The sequence below is a fragment of the Barbus barbus genome, assembly GCF_936440315.1.
Source record: "Barbus barbus genome assembly, chromosome: 5".
NCBI classification, from domain to species: Eukaryota; Metazoa; Chordata; class Actinopteri; order Cypriniformes; family Cyprinidae; genus Barbus; species Barbus barbus.
Genome location: NC_136733.1, coordinates 23449167 through 23471854, shown reverse-complemented (window position 1 = coordinate 23471854; position 22688 = coordinate 23449167). Strand labels below are relative to the sequence as shown.

Here is a 22688-nt window from a genome sequence, read left to right as displayed (position 1 = left end):
CTTGTGTGTTTCACACTCAACTTTCTCATTAGTCTAAAAACAGTTTATATTGAAGCCGTTTTCAAACAAGGCACAATTTGAGGCAGGATTTTCAGACAGATTGAAACTAAAAGACAATGCTGTGACGACTATATTGGATGCGACAGTAATGTTGCACCACACAAGTGTGAGTAACTGTTTTCATTACATGTCCACTATTGCTTTGTTTAATATTACAGATCTTTTAAAATGTACAGAGTATTTAACCTAAATCACAGCAGCGTCCATCTGTGAATTAATGAATGAATGAAAGATGCATTTATATAGCGCTTTATTGTGTATTGCTGTACACCCAAAGCGCTTTACAATCATGTGAGGGGGGTCTCTCCTCAACCACCACCAGTGTGCAGAATCCACTTGGATGATGCGACGGCAGCCACAGGACAAGGGCACCAGTGTGCTCACCACACACAGGTGGAGAGGATAGAGTCAATCAAGTGGATGGGGATTATTAGGAGGCCATGATTGACAAAGGCCAGTGAAGGGAATGTGGCCAGGACACCGGGGTTACACCCCTACTCTTTAAGAGAAGTGCCATGGGATTTTTAATGATTTTTAATAATTTTTTAATTCAGGACCTTGGTTTAACATCTCATCCGAAAGACGGTGCTTTTTGCCAGTATAGTGTCCCCGTCACTATTACTGGGGCATTAGGACCCACACAGACCACAGGGTGAGCACCCCCTGCTGGTCTCACTAACACCTCTTCCAACAGCAGCCTAGTTTTCCCAGGAGGTCTCCCATCCAGGTACTGACCAGGCTCAACCCTGCTTGGCTTCAGTGGGCAACCAGTCTTGGGCTGCAGGGTGATATGGCCATGGCCATGAAGGATGTAGGCTGTCAAACATGCACAACTATTAGGTCATATAATCATATAAAGCCATTATCGGCCGATTCCGATAACATCTTGCATCCCTACTCGTTAGTTTTGAAAAATTAATGAGTACATCTTAAGAAAGAGACTTCACCATTTCTAATGACTGCACATCATATAACCACAAGTTTCCTCTGCAAGTTTTTAATGATCTGTAGAAGGTTTTGGTTGCAAAGCATTAAGTGGGTTGGAAAAGGTTTGAAATAGCAAACAGTGTCTATTACAATCTCGGTCTGCTCATCTTTTTTCCTCAACATATCCTCACCTTAATGTGATTGATAAGACAACAACACAACAGCCAAGACAAATACAGCTCTCCTCTCTGTGTAACAATTCAGCTCGATCAATGAACCCAATTGCATTACACTGAATCTCCCAATCCCAAATAGCTAATTTTCTTATTCTCCATCCAGACACAAATGTACTTTTCTTCACTCTAACAAGCTTTTTCCTCTGTCATTTTCTTACACAAACCAGTCTCAGTACAGTCCTCCTAAACAATTTCAAAGCTACCGCAGTGGATTGTTCCGGTCGAAACTGTTTCCATAGGGCATTGCGGTTGTTCTTTGGTGAGGATTTGGCTGGAAGGTAACGAGCAAAACTGTATTTGAGCACAGAGGCTGAAGGTGTAAAGCAGCGAGGGAGGTAATTATATGTGGAGCCAGTTCCTTGTAAACAGAGAGCTACTGAGGAGTAAAAGTATACTGAGAGGGGAAGGAAGTTTGACATATGGCAATCAGATCTTTCGGAGCAACAATGTGGGGTCTGTGAGTTTTACGGGGTGGAAAAAGACCACTTTGACTAAAGCAATCTGAACCACCTTGCTTTTATTGTGGATTGACAGGTGATTTGGGCCTTGAAAGTAATCTTATTTAGTGTCTCACTGTTTTTCACCTTTTCTAAGCTTTTTTGAGTAAAATGCACCATGAAAGTGTGGGTAAATGTTTACCGTGTGATAGTCTCCACACACAGAAATGGTTTATTTTGTAACTTATGCTTGAAGTCATTCTTCAAGATTGCTTTTACACAGGAAATTATGACGGAGCATCTCCCCATCGGCACAGCTCAATGGCTCAACAAATTGATTTTGATGCTTGATTGCACAGAGTTTAGCAAACAGTCAGCTGTGTTGGGGAAATGAAGTCTGTTGCGAGGTATGAGAGAATAAGTTTCAGTCTACAGCAAATAAATACTCTGGCCAATTTCTGTCTGCCTTCAACCTAAAATCTGTTCTTGCCTTGTGCGATATAACATCTAAATGGCGTATTTGCATGTACATTATTGGTGTGTTTGAAGAGAGAGGTCAGTCACCCATAGCGCTTCTGCTGCTGAAGAGGGATCATTCACACTGACAGGTCATTAATTTTCAGTGTGAAATGGCCACTTGAGAAGATATTAAGATGACGTGGGTGTCTCTAGTGACTGAACAAAGTTGAGGAAAGATAACTTTATGGTAATAAGCACTCTGACACAACTACTAATGGGAATAAACTTATTGGAACTCATGTAATGCGTCTCCTGTGAGATGCTGTAGCCGAGTGTGGGCAAGTCAAAGGAGAAGTGCGTTACTTTGAGCGATTTCACTCTTCTCTTTGTTTTGTCCTTTCCCATGTACAGGGATAAAATTGATGCATAAAAAACGTTGATTTTATGCACTACTCAGATTTTCATACAGTATAAAAAACATTCCTGTCCAAAATGTTAATATATAGCTGCAAGATTTGGAACTGCACTGGCATCCGTTAAGCTCAGTTCCAAGCGGTCATGAAAACGTGAGATAGATCATATTTCCAGAACAGCAAACATTTGGGGTAAAGAGAAAGAGGAAGATGAGACCCATGTAAGCACTACAAGGCCTGGTGCCTCATAACTATTGCGTCCACCTAAAACCTGCCCAGAAAGAGGCATACGCCACTTCCTACGCAAAAGGTGGGATTTATAAAAACAAACTTGACGGGAAAATTTGAGCACCTGCACACAAACTCTGACCCATGCTTACAAACTCTTTTTCCAGGAGTAAGAAAATTAATGAAGTAAACAATTTTAAACTGTTTTCATGTCTATATATACATTTACATTAAATAGGCTATTCCACTCTCATAATGGAAATAAGCACTGAAATTACATAGTCATTATGCAGAAGTTAAACCAAAATTATATGAATTTAGATATATTTGTAGTGAATGCACTTGATACTTTTTCCTGTGGCATGCTATGTTTTAATGACAGTGATGAGTACTACTGAGGGGCACAATAATTCATCTTTAAACTGAACTGCAGATCTCATGTTATGAGAAAATATTTTTTTAGCCGAGTCAGACAATTGCACTTACACTGCAATAAATGTTTCCGCTAAAAAATAGCTAATATGCGCACATTATCAGCAAAACTGCATAAATTTTCAGTTTTTATATATTTATTTATATAATTTACAGAGAGAGAGAGAGATATTTATTTATTCTAAAACATAAGGATATTGGATGATTTTTAGAAATAAAAATTAATGTTTGGCACAAGTGGCATTTATAGTCCGTAACTAATATTTTCTTATTGTCTTGTACCTTTGACGGTGTTAAACATGGTGTCACGTGTATGGGAATATGTATAGAAATGATATGTAGATGAGGTTACGCATCGTAAAACTAGGCGTTGTAAGCTACATGTATGGTTATCTCTGGGAGGAGACGGGGTGGAGATGCATGTACGCACAATCTTCCCCTGACCGGGATTTATAAAGGGATTTTTGCGCCGGTTCTGGTGTACGATTTTGAAGTCTGCTTCCCCAGTATCATGTGATGTCGGGAGCACACTTCCTTTCACAGCTGCTGAGCTCTTTTCCCTCAGATTAGTTTGGTACCCACTGCTGCGACCTCACCATGACAACGGTTGAGGTGATGGAGGAGAGGTTATCCATTATTGGCTCAGCGTTACTAAAACTCTCTGCAGACAGCCAGTATTTGAACCCAGGTTCTCAGCCATGGGATGCATCATGAGTGCTCCGGACACAGCGTTTAAAAGGATAATGTGTACCCACTGTGCTGACCTGGTGGATAATGCACAAAATAGATGTGGTGCTAAAAGGCATGCATAATATTTTTCTTTGTGATTTACATAAACGTACAGTAAAAGTGACGAGCATAAATATATGTACACTACTGCTCAAAAGTTTAGGGTCAAAAGAAGTCTCTTATGCTCACCAAGGCTGTATTTAATGGAAGAAAAATACACTGCTCAAAAAAATTAAAGGAACACTTTGAAAAAGCATAAGATCTCAATGGGGAAAAATATCATGCTAGATGTCTATACTGATATTTACTGGGTAATGTGTTAGGAAAGAAAAGAATGCCACATCATTTGATGGAAATGAAAATTATCAACCTACAGAGGGGCTGAATTCAAAGAAACAATTATGCAGCAGGCTAGTCCATTTTGCTGAAATTTCATTGCAGCAACTCAAAATGGTACTCAGTAGTTTGTATGGCCCCCACGTGCTTGTATGCATGCCTGATAACGCCGGGGCATGCTCCTAATGAGATGACGGATGGTGTCCTGGGGTATTTCCTCCCAGATCTGGACCAGGGCATCACTGAGCTCCTGGACAATCTGAGGTGCAACCTGGCGCCTTTGGATGGACCGACACAATGTCCCAGAGGTGTTCTATTGGATATAGATCAGGTGAGCATGGGGGCCATTCAGTGGTAGAATTCCTTCATTCTCCAGGAACTGCCTGCATACTTTCGCTACATGAGGCCGGGCATTGTCGTGCATCAGGAGGAACCCAGGACCCACTGCACCAGCGTAGGGTCTGACAATGGGTCCAAGGATTTCTTCCCGATACCTAAAGGCAGTCAGGGTGCCATTGTCTAGCCTGTAGGTCTGTGCATCCCTCCATGGATATGGCCTCCCATCCATAACAATGTTACAGGCAGCATAACGTTCGCCACGGCTTCTGCAAACCCTTTCACGTCTGTCACATGTGCTCAGGGCGAACCTGCTCTCATCTGTGAAAAGCACAGGGCGCCAGTGGCGGACCTGCCAATTCTGGTGTTCAATGGCAAATGCCAATCGAGCTCCATGGTGCCAGGCAATGAGCACAAGGCCCACTAGAGGACGTCGGGCCCTCAGTCCACCCTCATGAAATCTGTTTTTGATTGTTTGGTCAGAGACATTCACACCAGTGGCCTGATGGAGGTCATTTTGTAGGGCTCTGGTAGTGCTCATCCTGTTCCTCCTTGCACAAAGGAGCAGACACTGGTCCTGCTGATGGGTTAAAGACCTTCTACGGCCCTGTCCAGCTCTTCTAGAGTAACTGCCTGTCTCCTGGAATGTCCTCCATGCTCTTGAGACATGCTGGGAGACACAGCAAATTATCTGGCAATGACATGCATTGTTGTGAAATCCTGGAGGAGTTGGACTGCCTGTGCAACCTCTGTAGGGTCCAGGTATCGCCTCATGCTACCAGTAGTGACACTGACCCTAGCCAAAACTAGTGAAAAACAGTCAGAAAAGAAGAGTAGGGAAAAAAATGTCAGTGGCCTCCACCTGTAAAACCATTCCTGATTAGGGGGTCGTCTCATTGTTGCCCATCTAGTGCACCTGTTGTTAATTTCATTAACACCAAAGCAGCTGAAACTGATTAACAACCCCCTCTGCTACTTAACTGACCAGATCAGTATCCCAGGAGTTTAATTGACTTGATGCTATACTCTGATTAAAAAATGTTCCTTAATTTTTTTGAGCAGTGTACAATAAAACTATTTACAATAATTTTCTATTTGATATATAATAATAAAATGTATTCCTGTAATGCAAAGCTGTCATTACTCCAGTCTTCAGTGTCACTTCAGTGATCCTTCAGAAATCATTCTAATATGCTAATTCTATGCTCAAGAAACATTTATTATCAATGTTGAAAACAGTTGTGATTCTCAATATCTTTGTGGAAACTGATGAATTTGTTCATGTTTCTGAAATGAAAAGGGCAGCATTTTATTTCTATTTATTTGAAATAGAAATCTTTTGAAACATTATAAATGTCTTTACTGTCACTTTTAATCAGATAAATGCATCATTGTAATAGAAGTAGGAATTGCTTTCCAAAAAAACAACAAAAAACTTATATACCCCAAAGTTATGGTACGGTACATTGGATTGTATTTCAGATGTTAAGGTAATATAACTAAGTGGATGAAGGCATCGTTTATGTGTCTTAAAACAGGACATTAGCATTTGAATTTGCTTGCAATGGTTACAAACTCTTTTTCCAGGAGTAAGAAAATTAATGAAGTAAACAATTTTAAACTGTTTTCATGTCTATATATACATTTACATTAAATAGGCTATTCCACTCTCATAATGGAAATAAGCACTGAAATTACATAGTCATTATGCAGAAGTTAAACCAAAATTATATGAATTTAGATATATTTGTAGTGAATGCACTTGATACTTTTTCCTGTGGCATGCTATGTTTTAATGACAATAAAACTGTTGGTTTTAGTTATTGATTTGATTTGGGAATTCATCCAAATATGCACTGTTAGGTTGCATATAGACCTGGACCCTCTTTCATAACATCTTGGTAGAGATTCAAAATCATAATTGCACCACTGAAACTCTCACATTAATTTGTTGTCATGTGCGAGTTTTGGTTTCAAAAGCAGATACTCTTTAAGGTCTATTTGTTTGTTCATTGTTCATTTCTGGCTCTGTGTGTTCACATTATGCTCAAATGAGGGCTCAGCTGCATAACAGGTGTGTTGATTTTACTTTGCTCTGAGAATCAAGCCCTCCGTATAATGTTAACCGACCTTTGAGTTTTACAGCAAATCTTACAGAAACACTAAAAACAAAGACGGATATATATTTCTTTCTTTTCAAAAAGAGTGGATTCGTCTCTTGAAGTTGTTGGTTTTACTGTGGATTTCTTCGGCTTCGCCAAAGTCTTACTCATTCGGTAGTGGAATTACAAATGTTTTTGGGTCTATTCTGAGATTTAAAGTCCTACTGTGCAAACATATCCCAGCAGGATCACTTGTATACTTCTGCTTTACAACACAGGCAGGCATTAGGCCAAACTCAACAGCACAAATGCAGTGAACCATGCAGTACGTTCACTGAAGGTGAATAACTATTCATGCTAAATGTGTTCGGAAGAGACTAAAAGATTTGAGAGAATACTTCTATATCCATATGTGTAACAAAAGGAAGGGCAGGATGTAGAAGAGATGCCAGAAAGATGTATTTAATTAAGAGCAATTCTGCATAAATGCTGATCTCAATCATGTCAGATTGTGAGACTGATAAAAGTCCAAACGGCTCCATAATCAGGGCCCATAGTCAGTTTCTATGAAGTCAGTAGTTTCTTTCATATCTAGATGTAGTTTATGGTAATGGGCATGGATTTTAGGGCTGTCTATAGGAAGGTGAAGTCCTCAAATCAAATTTTCACTGTCATACAGAGAAGCCTCATCAGTAAAATTTGCATTTGTAGAATCACAACTATGGCATTTTTTTCTGTTTGGCATGTATTTGATGTAGCTTGTTATGTAGATGAAGAGGCTATGTGCTTGGCCAAATTGTCTTTGGTGGATCAAATATATATTGAAATAATCACATACTTCTAAATGCGAATTGCCAGTAGAGCATAAATATAATCTAGCAATCAACAATTGTATCTTCTTTACTTGTTTATCAGTATTTATCTTGAAATTGTATCTTCATGTCATTACATAACTTTAACTGTTGAACTTGACTGGCAGGCTGTAGAGGATGGCAACCTGGAGGAAATTGAGGAGGAAATACGGCTGAAGAGACGCAAGCGTAGGAGACACGTGGACAAAGACATGAGGCGTGAGGACGCAGACAAGGCCAAGAAAAGAAGAGGACGTCCTCCAGCAGACAAGCTCTCCCCAAATCCACCAAAACTTACAAAACAGATGAATGCTATCGTTGATACAGTCATCAATTACAGAGATGCGTAAGTGCTGTTAAATTTCCACGAATGGCTCATTCTGCCAGTTCATTCCTCAACTCACTGTTTTGTTACAGGTGACTCTTTGAACTGGCTGCTTATGTGTAGTGGAAGTGACCTGGAATATCTGGAATGTAATTATATACCGTTGAACTCTAAGTGGCTTTGTGCTGAACACGCTGTTCTCAACTTTTCCAGGAATTCGTAATGTGGAGATAGACAAATAGTATGTTGACAGGCACTGTTAATGTATTCAATACTATTCCATGTAGAATGACTCTTGACTGGGGTAACAACCAGAAGTAATGTAAGGTAAAGTAATGTGAGAGCAGTCATGAAGGATATAGGCATTGTAAAATCTAATTGCAGCAGGCTAACAAAATCCCGCATGGTGTTTTACAGTTATATTGGTCCTTTCTGTTGATAACTATTAACCATTGAAAATGAAGATATTCCTGTTTTAAAAAAAGTGTATTGCCATTCGTCATTTCAAATTAAAATCGATCAATTGTTAACATTAAAATTGCAAAATGTGCATTCAGAATTTAAAAGCACATTCACAGAGCTATTTATAATTTATTGATTTAAATAAATTTACTTGAAAAAGTTATGGTATTTTCCACTATGAATGCAATTACTTGTATGTAAACTATCATTCAAAAGTTTAAGGTCAGTAAAATTTTGGTAAATATTGTTGAAAGAAGTCTCTTATGCTTACCAAGCCTGTATTTATTTGATGAAAAATACAGTAAAACAGTAATACTTTTAAAATATGTATTACAGTTTATAACAACTGTTTTGTATTTTAATATATTTTAAAATGTCATTTATTCCTGTGATGGCAAAGCTGAATTTTCTTCAGTCAGTGTTACATGATCCTTCAGAAATCATTCTGATAAGCTGATTTGGTAAAATTTACAAATCTGTAAAAAAAAAAAAAAAAAAACTTTATTACTGTATTAAAAATGATTGTAGTGATTCATATTTTTGTGGAAACCATTATACTTTTTCAGGATTTTTTGATGAATAGAACAAAATAGCAGAATTTCTTTGGAATGGAAATCTTTGTAACATTATAAATATCTATCAAATGTCTAAATATCTATAAATATCTTTTATATATATATAAATATCTTCTCTTTTTAAAAAAATTGTATATCAGTGCAATTACAGTATGTATAATAGAAGATTTTTATTTTTAGAACAAATTCTTATGTTTTATTTCAGTGTTTAATGAGTTAACATCAAAAATTCTACATGTGAAAATGTATTATTGCAATAACAATGATAATATAAGCACTTTTGATCATTTCTATGGACAATTATATACTTCAAATGACAATATGTAGTGTTTGTTCAGCATACAGTACAGTACTTAGCATCATTAGTTTACAATTACATTGGTCAAGGTTATATGTCAGGTTTTCTCAGTTAGCATAGACATCTTGCATCAGACCCTGTCTGTAAAACTGAAGGATGGTCATTGGCCATTTTTGTACTTTAACACACTGTCAGAGTATTTCCAACCACCGTAAACTTTTTTTAATAGTGAAAATCTCCTATGCCTGTGTTCGTTGAGTCCACGTTTTTCAAGCTGAGTGCGTGAATCATTTCTCGTATGCATGCATGTGTACGCAGCTGTGCAACTGTGTCAGGGATGTGACATGATGGGGGATGTGACTTTACAGTTCCAGCTCTAGTTAGTTCTCCCTCACTGCTCAGATGATTAACTTGAATACATTTGCAATGGAACTGATTTATTGGCAATTAATAAGCTTAATTTAATCAGATGGTTTTGTTGATTAGTCAGTGTTTTTTAGGGATGCACCGATAAGAAAAATATGTTGGCCGATAAATCTAAATCCAAATTTTTACATGATTTTTGAGCGTGATTACAAAAAAAGTCTCACCATTAAAAGCATTAAACACTTCAACATAAATCAAACATAAAGCAGCCTTACAAATAAATAAAACAATGCTTAAATAATGCAAACAAGTCACTGGACAACATGCATGTAAAAAAATAAATAAAAATAAAATCTAAAATCATGTGCCATGGATAAATTAAACGGAATAGCCTCCACACCGACAATTAAATTATTTGAATTAAACCATGTTGTTGATGAAAATAAGATAAAAATAAAAGTGGTGGTTATTATTAATAATATAGACTATATTACTATAGCACTAAAATTGGTTCTTTGGCTCGTAATCATAGGGGAACCACTTTTGGTGCTGTATAGCACCTAATCTTGGTGCTTCAGTGGTTCTTCAGCGGTCCTTTGGCATGACTGAGGGTCTATATAGCACCGCTACCATATACAGAACCTGTTAAGCTCCTGTATGGTTCTTCAGCGGTTCTTTGGCGTGATTAAGGTGCTATATAGCACCACTGCCATACAAAGAACCTGTTAAGCCCCTTTAAAGATTCTTTACGAGCCTAATAACCACTGTTGGTGCTTTTTAGCACCATTTTTGTTGAAGAAATACAATGCAATATGGCACCTCTTATGGATCTACATAGCACCATTTGACAAAGGTGCTGTATAGCACTTTTAAAGATATGGTGCTATATAGCACCAAAAGTGGTTCTCCAATGATTACGAGCCAAGAACCACTTTTAGTGCCACATAGCACCATTTTGTTTAGAGTGTATCAATGATTTTGAAAAATGAGTATCTTAAATTAGTACCACTGTTTGAAATAGCAGCATGCAGTTTATCTGTGTGCGCCGCTGAAGAGCTGAATGAACACCGGTAAACTGAAGAACTTATTTATACAACATAAACATAATATTATAACTTATATATGCACAAAAAGATGCAAATGCACAAGTTATCTTGAAACATTATGCTCTAATAAGATGTGACGCTCTCTTGGCTCTTCTCTTAACAACGTGCTGAAACACGACAAATTAAGCCAAAGAATTCACAATTGTTTATTATAATAGAGTTCTCATTATAATATTATATATATGATAGTCCCAATCATATAGTTATTAATGGTGTGCGCTGTTGTTTGAGCTGCATGCGCTGAGCTAAACATGATCACTAAAGCGTTGTATTAATGCTCTATTAGCTTAACCAAACAAATTCTATAGGCCTATGAGATAAATCAGATATATATGCATAAAATAAACGCAATATTACAACCTACAATTGCACGAAAGACTGCAAATGCACAAGCGAACTTAACTGTGCTAGTCATGAATGTGTAGCTCTGTTGTGGATGCTGTCTTCCCGTAACAACACGCTAAAACATGGGCGCACAAAGGTTCCATTAATTATTTAACAGTAATGTTCTCATTATAATATGACAGACTTGCCCTGCACATGTTGCACTTCTCTGTATTTTCATTTTCGAAGTGATCCCAATAATATTTCAAGTAATTAAAAACCATCATGGTGAACAGTGCGCATCTGAAGTGCCTCTGCGGGAAATAAAGCATTATTTATCGGCTTTAATATATCGGCCAAATTTTCAATGTTGATGAAGGGGCCTAAATCCGACCAAAAAATAGCATGCAATTCGATTGGAATGCCATCTATGCCTGGGGATTTCCCCTTGTTCATAGATCGAATTGCTGACTCCAGCTCCTGAAGAGAGATGGGTTCAGCCAGGTATTCCGAATCCGAATCTGACAGCCTAGGTAAAGCAAGGTTGGACAGAAAAGATGCAAAAGAGTCAGGGTCACCATCAGCAGAAGTAGTATAGAGGTTAGAGTAAAAAGAAAGTCAATATTAATGTCTTTTGGGTCTGTCATAATGAGCCCATATTGGGATTTCACTGCTGAAATATTAGCAAACTTTTCACTCTTGCATAATCTTAGGGCTAAAGGTGGCTTGGTCTACTCGCTTGAAAATAATAATTCTGCCTGGATCTTTGGATCAGGAATTCTGCCCTGGATCTCAGTAATGAATTGAGTTCGGACCAAACCACCATGACTTTACTGAGTTTATTGTCTGAGAAACAACGCTGATCATCTCTAGTCAGATTCTGGAGCTGTGATTCCAGTTCAACTATCTTTTTGTGTCGGGTTTTCTGAAGGAAAGAGGCATATGAAATTGAGTTATTCCTTATAAATCCTTTAACTGCATTCCGAAGTGTTCGAGGATCATCCACTGAACCTTGGTTAAGTTCAATAAACTCAAAGTTTTTTTTGACCAGGGTTCCTCAAATCTTTCCCTGGAGGGCCGATCTGCTGCAGAGTTTAGCTCCAACCCTGATCAAACTCACCTAGCTGTGAATTTCTAATGATCTTGAAGACTCAGGCATGCTCAGGTGTGTTTAGGGTTAGAGCTAAACTCTGCAGGAGTGGGCCAGATTTGAGGATCCCTGCTCTAGACCATGGGAAAAAGTTGAATGATACACTTAATATACAGACTGTCACAATAAAAAAAAATACACATCTTAGCAGTCACTATTGCAATTTGATATTACAATTTGTGATTTTTTTTTTTTTTTTTTTTTTTTTTTGCTTATTAAAGACTAGACAATGGAAAATAGTTGAATATAGTTATACCCTTAAAAGGCTGTATATGATGAGTCATATTAACAAAAACAATGCATCACATCTTTCTGAACTTTATTTCAGGAACAAACACATACAGTGTATATTTAAAGTACCTTGAACCATGAGCTTGCACGTGAATATAATAGTCAAATGTTCAACAAAATGAGCAGAAAAAACACTTTCTGAAATAAAATAAAGTGCTATGTTACTTTGATGTCATACATTGATCATCTGCACGGTGCTGCTTCAAGTCAAACACACCTAAACATTTTGCCCTCTGTTGGAATTACAAAGCGCTAACTTCTCCCCACCACCTCTTAAGAAAACGATTCTGAGGTAAACCAATCGATTATTAAATCGTTTTAAAAAGAATCGCAATAGTTAGGTGAATCGTTTTTTTTTTTTCTCCCACCCCTAGTAGCCGATATATCGTGCATCCCTAGTGTTCTTATTTGTAGCTGGCTGAATGTCACACTCGTAATGCACTGGGATGTTGGGTAATGGTATATTGCCTGTCATGCCCTTTGATAATTTCAAATCGGCTTCAGAGTGGCATTCAAATTGTGGTGCAGCTGAGAAAGTCTTGTCACACTCACCATGGTTTGATTTCGAGTGGAGGATTTGGAATTACACGGGTGCCTCTTGTCAGGAAAAAAAACGTAGCTGGACATGTCACCCAATTAAGCTGCAGTCCCACAAATTGAAGGCAATTCATCTGATTGATATCTTTTGGTGGTCCCCATGACAACCTTCTAGTTAAAAGCACATATCAGTTGTGGAATAATAATTTTGCTCTCTGAACATGGCAGTAATTTTACATGATAGACATATCTCTCCAATCTAGCCCATATTTAAGCCCAAAACATCTAGAAATGCCAGTAAGGTAGTATTTAAGCATCTCTGAAACAGACATTCTTGACAATTATTTCAAATTTATGATGCTGTGGAACTTGATGAGTCATAAAATGAAAACTAAGCATAGCTGCATTTGTCCAAGAAACCCAGTCTGAGTGCCACACTCTCTTGGCTAATCCCAAACAAGAGAGTTGAAAATGGTTTCAGCTGGTATTAAGTCGAAGTGTAATTTCTGTCACTAGCGCAGCAATGACTGTTTTCAAACAGGTTGCATGAACGGAGAATCAAGGCCATTGGTTGGAGAAAATTAGCATTGCATTACTTGTTTACCATTCCTCTGCAGTGAATGGGTGCTGTCAAAATAAGAGTCTGGTAACACTTTATTTTAGGGTCTCTTAACTAGTTGCTTATTAGTAGGGATGCACCGATACTGGTATCGGTATCGGGCCCGATACTGAGCTCCTGTGCTCGTACTCATTAAAATGCCCCGATACCAAATGCCGATACCACACAGCATGTGACAAGTGCCATATTCAGAGAAAGAAATACAGACAACAGAACAGACAGCAGAATGGAGTTATTAGAGATGAAGGATGTCTACAAAGTATATGCATGCAATGAAATTAATGTTAAACATTCAGTATTGACGCGTGTATAGCTGATGTGCGCGAGCTGATGGGCTAAGCAAAGCACGCTGAGTGGTTTGAGCACGCAGAAGCGCAAGCTCGTCGAGTGAATATCCCTTTCTCACAGACATCACTGGATAGTTTGTAGTTCGGTCGGATATGTCAAGAGCAAGTAAGTAAAACAATACACGAGTTACTTAATGGTAGGGAGGGAGGGAGAGAGAGAGAGTGTGCGCGCACTTCTGTTTTGTGATCTATATTGATGTTCGCTCACTTGGCACACGCATCATTTGGCTTAAAATTAAATCGTAAATATAAAACAATTTATAGGGGTATTCACTATAAACCATCATTTATTTTCAACCTTAAGCATACACGACATTCTGGCGAAAGTGAAACTAACAGCCTATGCGCTATGTTCTGTACTTGTCCCTCTCATTGTGCACCAGTACAAATACGTGCGCACGTTGCGCGTGTTTTTCTTGCTTCATGAGTGATTATGCATTATATGAGTGGCTTTGGAATATAAATTGCAGCACGTTTCAGATGAAAAAAAGCTACTTTTATTTCTGAAAATATCACAGTTAGGAGATTTATAACGAGTGGTTACCTGCATTATTACAGCAAAATGCGTAATCACAGTACTGAGCCGCTGCAATGGAGCAGCTCTAGTGCTATTAAATTAAAGATGATGTACCATAGAGCAAAAAAATTAACAGTGAAAGTAACAAAAACTTGTAAAATACATTTTAATGGGCATAATTAAGTGTGAAAATAACCGAAGATATTATACAGTCAAATCAAAATAAAGTAAACTGTGACATATTATAACCAAAAATTCTTCATACAGTGGACTACCAGTAAAATTGATACACATTTGGGACAAAAAATTCTTCAGACCGAGTCTGGGAAAAAAAAACTGAAGTTCAGGTTTGCATGAACCTGTTTTACAGCATGCCCAGGAGACTACAGGCTGTCATTAAGGCTAAGGGTGGCTCGACAGAGTATTGATAGTTGTGTAAATATTGTCATACTAACAGCTGTCTGAATAATTTTTGGTTGATTGTAATCCATTATGTACCTTTCTATCAAAGTTATATGACATTATCAAGCTGAATTTCTTCAGACACAGTTTTACTTTGAGTTCTTGTCATATTTTATTACCATTTTCTAAACTATAGCGAATAAACCGTGATAATGTGAGAAATTTTAAAGGTGTTTGAATAAATTTTGGTTTGACTGTATTTTATAAATGAAGTTAACCAATTAACATTATACATACACTTTTGGTTTCTGTACCCAATATTTTAAAAATGTACAAATGCAATGAAAATATCAGTATCGGTACTCGGTATCGGCAAGTACCAAAAATAAAAGTATCGGTATCGGGCGAGTACTGGAAAAAGTGGTATCGGTTTATCCCTACTTATTAGCATGCATATTACTAGAATATTAGCCATTTATTAGTAGTAATTAAGCACATATTAATGCCTTAGTCTACATGACCTTATTCTACATCCCTAATCCTACCCAATACCTAAACTTAACAACTAGCTTACTAACTATTAATAAGCAGCAAATTAGGAATTTATTGAGGGAAATATCGTAGTTAATAGTGAATGTGTTCCCTATTCTAAAGTGTTACCAAGAGTCTTTACCAGCTGATAAATGCACGACTCCAGCTACGTGTTTGTAATAAACATCAAGACATACCTAACTTCAAATTGTTTTCAAGATCGAGCACTGAAAGTGGTGGTTTAAAGTTAAAACACCTTAATGATGGATTTGTTGGTATTGACTAATGGGCTGGAATCCAGTTTCAAAATGTAAATTATAATGTTATGATTATTTGGGCAAAATAGCATAAATTTTAATATTGGATAAGATAAAAAAAAAAAAAATACAAATCTGATAACTGTCACGGTGCTCACAGCGGGGAGGAACGAGGAGCACGGAGACGAGGATGTAACTCAAAATAACAGTCCAAAAGAGCAAGACAAGGCAAGGCTGAGACAGACAGGAACACAGGGGTTGTAAAAAGTAGACCAGACCAAAACTAACTGAACAAACAGGAACTTAAATACACAGGATGAAACTAGATAATTAATCAAACACAGTTGAATGGAATCATAATCAAACTAAACAAGGACAGGGAAATGACCAAATAAGGAAACGGGAACAAACACGGGGGAAAACGAAACCAAAACAGGCCATAACTGTGACAATAACATGTTTCAGATATAAATATTGGTACATCCCAATATACAAATAGCTTGCTTGTGGTTCTATTTGCATATTAAGTGAAGATAGAAGATATTTTAATATATATAAAATAAAATTGTACACCTTATATTTAACTAGTCCCATAAGTGCATCGAGTAGAATTTCTCCAATTAATTTTGCATCAGTTTTTTTAGTTGATTGATGTCTTCATAATAATGACAGTTGACATGCGGAGCCGCCAATTTAGAAATGTTATACCAAGCTAAATGCTATGAGTTCGTGCTTCATTGAAATCTGTTTAGCATTATGCTGTAGTCTGCACCCCGAGACTAATACTAAACATGCATCTGCTGCAAAAACTATAATTTGAGGTGTGTATGAAGGTCGACACACCATAATTGCACCAGTTTGAGCCCTGATTTAATCGCTGAATGTGTAATGAATCGCCTGCGCTGTGAATATTTAGAGTAACAGTTACAGACAGATATATTGCTTCTGGAGACCTTTATACCATTTCCTGTTGTCCTGGATTTAGACTTGTGCTGTCTCCTGTTGGCTTGGAGTGAGCTTGAGGGTTAATGGTCAGTAGAGCCCCAATATGGTGATAATGTCCCAGGCTGATCGCATAGTTTATCTCTCAGTGTGTGGTCAGAGGAAATCAGGCTAACCCTCAATCTCTGCTTCTGATCACAGATCAGGCCGTCAGCTCAGCGAGGTCTTTGTGCAGCTGCCCTCCAGGAAAGAACTCCCTGAATACTATGAATTGATAAGGAAGCCAGTGGACTTCAAGAAGATCAAGGTAAGTGAGTTACAGTACGTCTTTTATTTCACTGTGACCTTTAAGCCTGCACACATCTGAACATCACATGTTATATGTTTTGCTGTGACGCATTACCGTACAATCCGGACTGGCACACTCATTACTCCATCTGGCCGATAACGGCATTACCCTGCATCAGAGAATTGTTTTTTGATGCAAGGCGTCACACTTCTAATGGGCCACTTTACTCACCTTATGTGTTTTTCGCATTACTTTGATGATGTTAGTGGCTCATTTTCCATTGCAACTCTATTTGGCAGTTTCCTCAGTTGTTAAAGTTGAACCCTACAGGTGAACAATGTTTTGGTGATACAAGCGTTCTTGTTCTTGCAGGAGCGTGTACGTAACCACAAGTACAGGATTGTGAGCGATCTGGAGAAAGACGTCATGCTGCTTTGTCACAACGCTCAGACTTATAATCTAGAGGGCTCTCAGGTGAGTGAATAAATGGATTGAACACCCTCCATTACTGTCTAAAGTAAGAATTGCCTCATAGCACTACACCATTATTTTGTTGTGATTGTGTTGCATGAATTTCATGAAGTGCCTGTCATACTTGCAAATACTAAGTGAAGTGAAGTGACATACTGCCAAGTATGGTAACCCATACTCTGAATTCGTGCTCTGCATTTAACCCATCCAACGTGCACACACACAGCAGTGAACACACACACACACACACACACACACCGTGAACACACACCCGGAGCAGTATGTCATTATTGTTCAAATACCTGAATAGTCACTGATGTATTTGAAGAATAGCTATCATGCATTATAATATAATGTAATTAATTTATTAATGTAAAGCTTTATAAGATTTGCACATTATATTTCAGATGTATTTATGCAAATCTCTTTACACAGTACTTACATTGGAGCTGTATTGTGTGTGGGATTACAGGATTACTGATACCAATATTACCAGACATTGTCTGTGTCTGAAATCAATATTTCATCTTTTCTGAAATGAGCACAATCTGGAGATGCAGTCCAGACCACTGAAAAAATAGAATAAACTTTTTATCCTGACGCTTTAAACAGTTCATAGCATCACTCTTTGAGTGTTGCAGATAGGTAATGCTTTATTTTATTTGCTTCACCTCTCCAGGTTTGAAATATGTTGAGAAATGTATTGACATGCAAATTGCTGACTTATTTCTTAATTAGTTTGCGCTTTGTTTGTTCATGTTATTGCTTTTAAATCACCCTTTTTGTTTTTTTAGATCTATGAGGACTCCATTGTTCTCCAGTCAGTATTTAAGAGTGCAAGACAAAAGATTGCTAGGGAGGAGAGTGACGATGACAGCAATGATGATGACGATGATGAGGAGGAATCAGAGGAAGAGTGTAAGATTTTTCATTAACAAAGGACCGATTTACTGATACTGATGAAACTAAAGCTCTAGATTAGAAATTTCTTAAGTGCAGTTTTCTTTTGTTAAAGTAGGATGTTTGTACGGCACAAATCAAAGTCAACACTTTTTTCAAATAGTCATAAAACCGCATTATCTCTAAAGTCTATAATTTCCTTTCAAAAGTAGTACAAAAGTTGCGTGGAGTTCTAATCTAAATTTTCTGAACCTATTTGAGCTTCATTTGTTTAAATATTTGAGCTAAGTACATGATCGCTAGACCAAATGTGATGTATTCTAATAAAAACTATGAGCATGAATTATCAATATTTTTTGCATTAAAACAATCTTTAATCTTCTTAACCTTTAAACTTCACTTTTTTGTAAAAATGAGTGGGTCAAAGATGAGATGTCCCATTTTGTTTTCTGCATCAAATAAAATGTCCGAAAGTGATTTTACATACAACTAAAGCGTATTAAATGCAAATAAACTTTATTTTAGGGTCTCTTAACTAGTTGTTTATTAGCAAGCATATTACTAGAATATTAGCCATTTATTAGTAGTAATTAAACACATATTAATGCCTTATTCTACATCCCTAATCCTACCCAATACATAAAAATCGTAGTTAATAGTGAATAAGTGTTCCCTATTCTAAAGTGTTACCGTAAAGTGTCTACTTTAATGTTTAAATAAACTTTTCTGGAAATAAAATGCCAATGTATGGGTGAAATAATGCTCTATCATCACGAAATGTGACAACTGTATGCGAATGTCAAATAAAGGCGGCTTAAGGCTTTGGTTACATCAAATCTGTGAACATGATTTCTACTTGCTAGTCAATAACAAGTGGTATTGGGGGAGGGACATTCTCAATTAAGATTGTCTGATTGGTCAAAAATGCAATGCAAGATAAATCATTTGTATTTTTGAGATATTAAATTTGTAATATGTATGTCTACTAAAAATGAATTTTGTCATTTCTTGTTATTGAGTACACTAGCATATTCAGGTTCTTATAGCTGATAAACTAAAAACTACAAAACACTAAGGGCCAGATTTACTAAACGGGGCAAATTAGCGTTAGAGCGCAATTCCATTAAAGCGCCGATGGCAGGGGAAAATTCTGTGGGTGATTTACTAACAATGCACACATTAAAGAACTCAGACGCAGCCAGATCATTTCCATAATGACCAGCGCAATCAACCAAGAGCATCGCAAATTACTACCTGCTTTAAGACATGATTTTTTGGGCGTTAAATAATGGCTCAAAAACCAGTAATTTGATGCGCGCAAACATTAGTAAATTGCATTGCGTGATTCATTTTAATACTCTCTTCCCATAACTTTTGCGTCTGAAAGGGAAACTCTACAAATGCATATTAAATAAGGTCAGGCGCAAAAATAGCTATCCATGCCTTTTAAGCGCTAATTCTTCACTGAGCATCTTTAGTAAATCCTGACAGTACTCTTTTAATACTAAAAGACGGTTTTCATTAGTGCAAGCTGTTAGTAAATGTGGCCCTAATGATTTCATGATGTCTTTAATGTTTAGTATTCAGTTTACATTTGATTAAGCAAACAAGTTAACAGCAAAGTACTTTGAGAAAAAGAAAGATGTATGTGACATTTGAAAAGATGGGCTTTTAATAGATGCGAGTAAAATTTTAAACAATATGGGTTCTCAAATTCTCAGTGTAATCCAGTAAAATGACCATTTCTATAAACTAATTTGTATTTGCATCTCTTCTTTGTTGTAGAGTTGTTTTTTTATATAAATTACATTTATTTTTTTAATCCAAGCTAAATCAGTGAAGGTGAAAATTAAGCTGAGTAAACGGGACGAGAGATGTCAGGACAAAGGCAAGAAGAGACCAAGTCGTGGAAAGGTCAAGCCCGTGGTCAGTGACGATGACAGCGAGGAAGAACAGGAGGAGAACGTAAGTCCACTATTCCTCTCAGTTAGACCTGTCATTGATACAGTCTGTTTAGCTCGTTGACATTTAGCTTAATTAGACATCTTGTAATCAAAATCTGTAGGTGCATTGACATTTTGATTGAAAGCACCTATGGGGGATGGCTAACCTGCAAAGAGGTGCTTCCACTCAAAATGTAGCCCGCAGACAGCCTCTAAAAACTATACAAAGAGAATTATAGATACCTAGCCACATGTCCTTATCTTTAATCTTCTAAGAGGCGTTTGAGATGTTATGCAGTTCCCTGAGGGAATCGTTTATCGAAAAAAGGATATACTGTGCCCTTAAACTTACCTTTAATTCCTCTCTTTATCCCACCCGCTGCAGTTCAAGAGGAAAATGTAAGTCTGTCTCTCATGCGCTTTCTTTCTATTGTGATAAAGTCAGTGTTAATATTGCCTCATTATCCAGAAATAAGGAGGTGCATTCAGTAACCAGCTCAGTCCACGAATAATGAGCCTCTGCGGAGCAGCGATCAGTTAGGTGTGACGTGGGGAGGGGGTGTGATGCAGGTCGCTGCAGCTCTGCCACGGGGCGATCTGTGGCCCGCATGTGTGTGTAATGTTGCAGTGTGTTTGTTTTCAGGAGCAGTCAGAGGGGAGCCACAGCGACGATGAGTGAGGAGGAGTTGAGCTGATCATCAGCATTCCCTTCACACGTTTATTTGCTTCTTTTATTGTCTTTCCTCACCCAGCTCAAGTATTCTGTGCTTGCTAAAATTGATTATTTTTCTCTGTTTTATTTTATTGTATGTTTAAACACTTTGCTCTATCATTCTGTTTTGGATGTAGCCGACTGAGGAATAATCTACAGTGAGGAAACACATTTTTTGCACCTTCAATAGCTTACGGTTATTCAGAAATTTCCCTACATGCAGTGAGGTATTTTAGAGATGATTTCTGTATGCTTGTACATAATCTACATGTATGCAGTTTAAAAATCAATCAAAATATGTTTGATTTGCATCAAAGAATGTCATTTATAAGCTATTCAAACCTTTTTTTAAAACCTAACCCTTGGTTAAACAATTTGTTTCAAATTTACAAAGCATATCATAAAGTATTCAAGTGTTACTTCAAGTGAAGTCCTCATTACATGAGCATTTTGTAATGTCTAGATTAGATCATATATTATAGCAACGTCTATATTGTATTGCATGCAGCACAAAAGCCAGCAGAGATTATAAATGTGAGAGCGCTAATCAGCCCTGTACCGTTGCGATGCTTTGTGAAATAAGATTTTGATGAGCTTTCTGTCATATCCATAGATGTCTTTCATTCATTGGTTTTGATACTTCAGTCTGACTTGCCGCTTTTTCCAAGGACATATACACATTTGTTGGTTGCAGTGTCATTTGATCACTTTCCTTAAAAAAAAAAAGTGAAGAAGAGTGTCTCACAGTATTTCGATATATCAACAGTGTATTGTATGTCAGACTATAAACCAGCTCAGATTGGCTACCTTTTTCGTCTATGGATATTTTTCTATTTTCATTGAAAAAAACAATAACAGTGTTATTAAGGAATGGGTTGTTTTTAAAATGAGTCTTTGCTCTTATACTGTATTGGTAGAAATATAAAAAAAAATCTTGAATGTTATTGCTTTCATATGTACTCAAACATATCTTTTTGATCTGTTCTCCTGTGTGCCATTGGTCAATTCTTATCTCTTTTGTACGTGCTTGTGCTTTGTAATTCCTAAAGTGTCATAATCTTTATCCTCCTTGCACACTGTCTTTGTGGTTGTAGCTCCTAGCACCAAGTAAACATTGCCAATGATGAACCTTCGCTTGTTGGTCTGTTTCTTATTTTAGTGTAATGTCATACCGATTGTCTTCATGAAATAATTGACTTAATTGATGTATTTACACATATTTCACACATATGCTCCTCTTCTAATAGCCATGTGAAATTAATCCTTGTGTACCAGTCATGATGTGCCAGTGTAGTGGTGTGTTTTCTGCGTTGTGTATAAATCAAGGACGCACTACAGGAATTCTTCCAAATGAGTACACAACTAAAAATCAGTGGTTAAGTTATATTTACATCACTGTTCCAGAACAGTACAACGCAAATATTCGAGTGTGTGCAGCGCATTTTACGAAGGACTGTTTCCTGATCCTGGGAGAGAGTAGCCTACAATTTTACTCAAAGGATGGACAATCTGACAGGATTCCCTCCGGTTGAGTGGCTCACATCTAACGTGTATAGTTAAGATAAACTCACAGTGTCCATCTAGTCACAAAGACTTCAATTTCAGCAGGCAACTACTTTTACAACTACATTATTATTCCAAGCCACAATTAATCACAACAATGTATATGCAATTACATAGCCTCTACACCAGTGGTTCCCAACCTAGGGGGCGCCAGAGCCAGAGTTCACAACGGGGGCGCAGGAGCAGATATACTTTGAGGTAGGGCTGGGCGAATA

At 37.4% G+C, this 22688-nt stretch overlaps 1 protein-coding gene across 2 annotated transcripts in view; it reads left to right on the top strand.

The window, feature by feature from the left end:
• Positions 1–21762, top strand: part of LOC306870133 (putative global transcription activator SNF2L2) — a 59060-nt gene extending 37298 nt beyond the window's left edge. For both annotated transcript variants that reach the window (XM_079417218.1, XM_079417219.1), the window contains exons 29-34: positions 7675–7892; positions 16797–16902; positions 17257–17358; positions 18150–18273; positions 20084–20220; positions 20842–21762. In XM_079417218.1, coding sequence (XP_079273344.1) covers positions 7675–7892; positions 16797–16902; positions 17257–17358; positions 18150–18273; positions 20084–20220; positions 20842–20877 — 723 coding nt within the window. In that variant the 3' untranslated portion in view covers positions 20878–21762. The remainder of the gene's footprint in view (positions 1–7674; positions 7893–16796; positions 16903–17256; positions 17359–18149; positions 18274–20083; positions 20221–20841) is intronic.
• Positions 21763–22688: the final 926 nt, after the last annotated feature.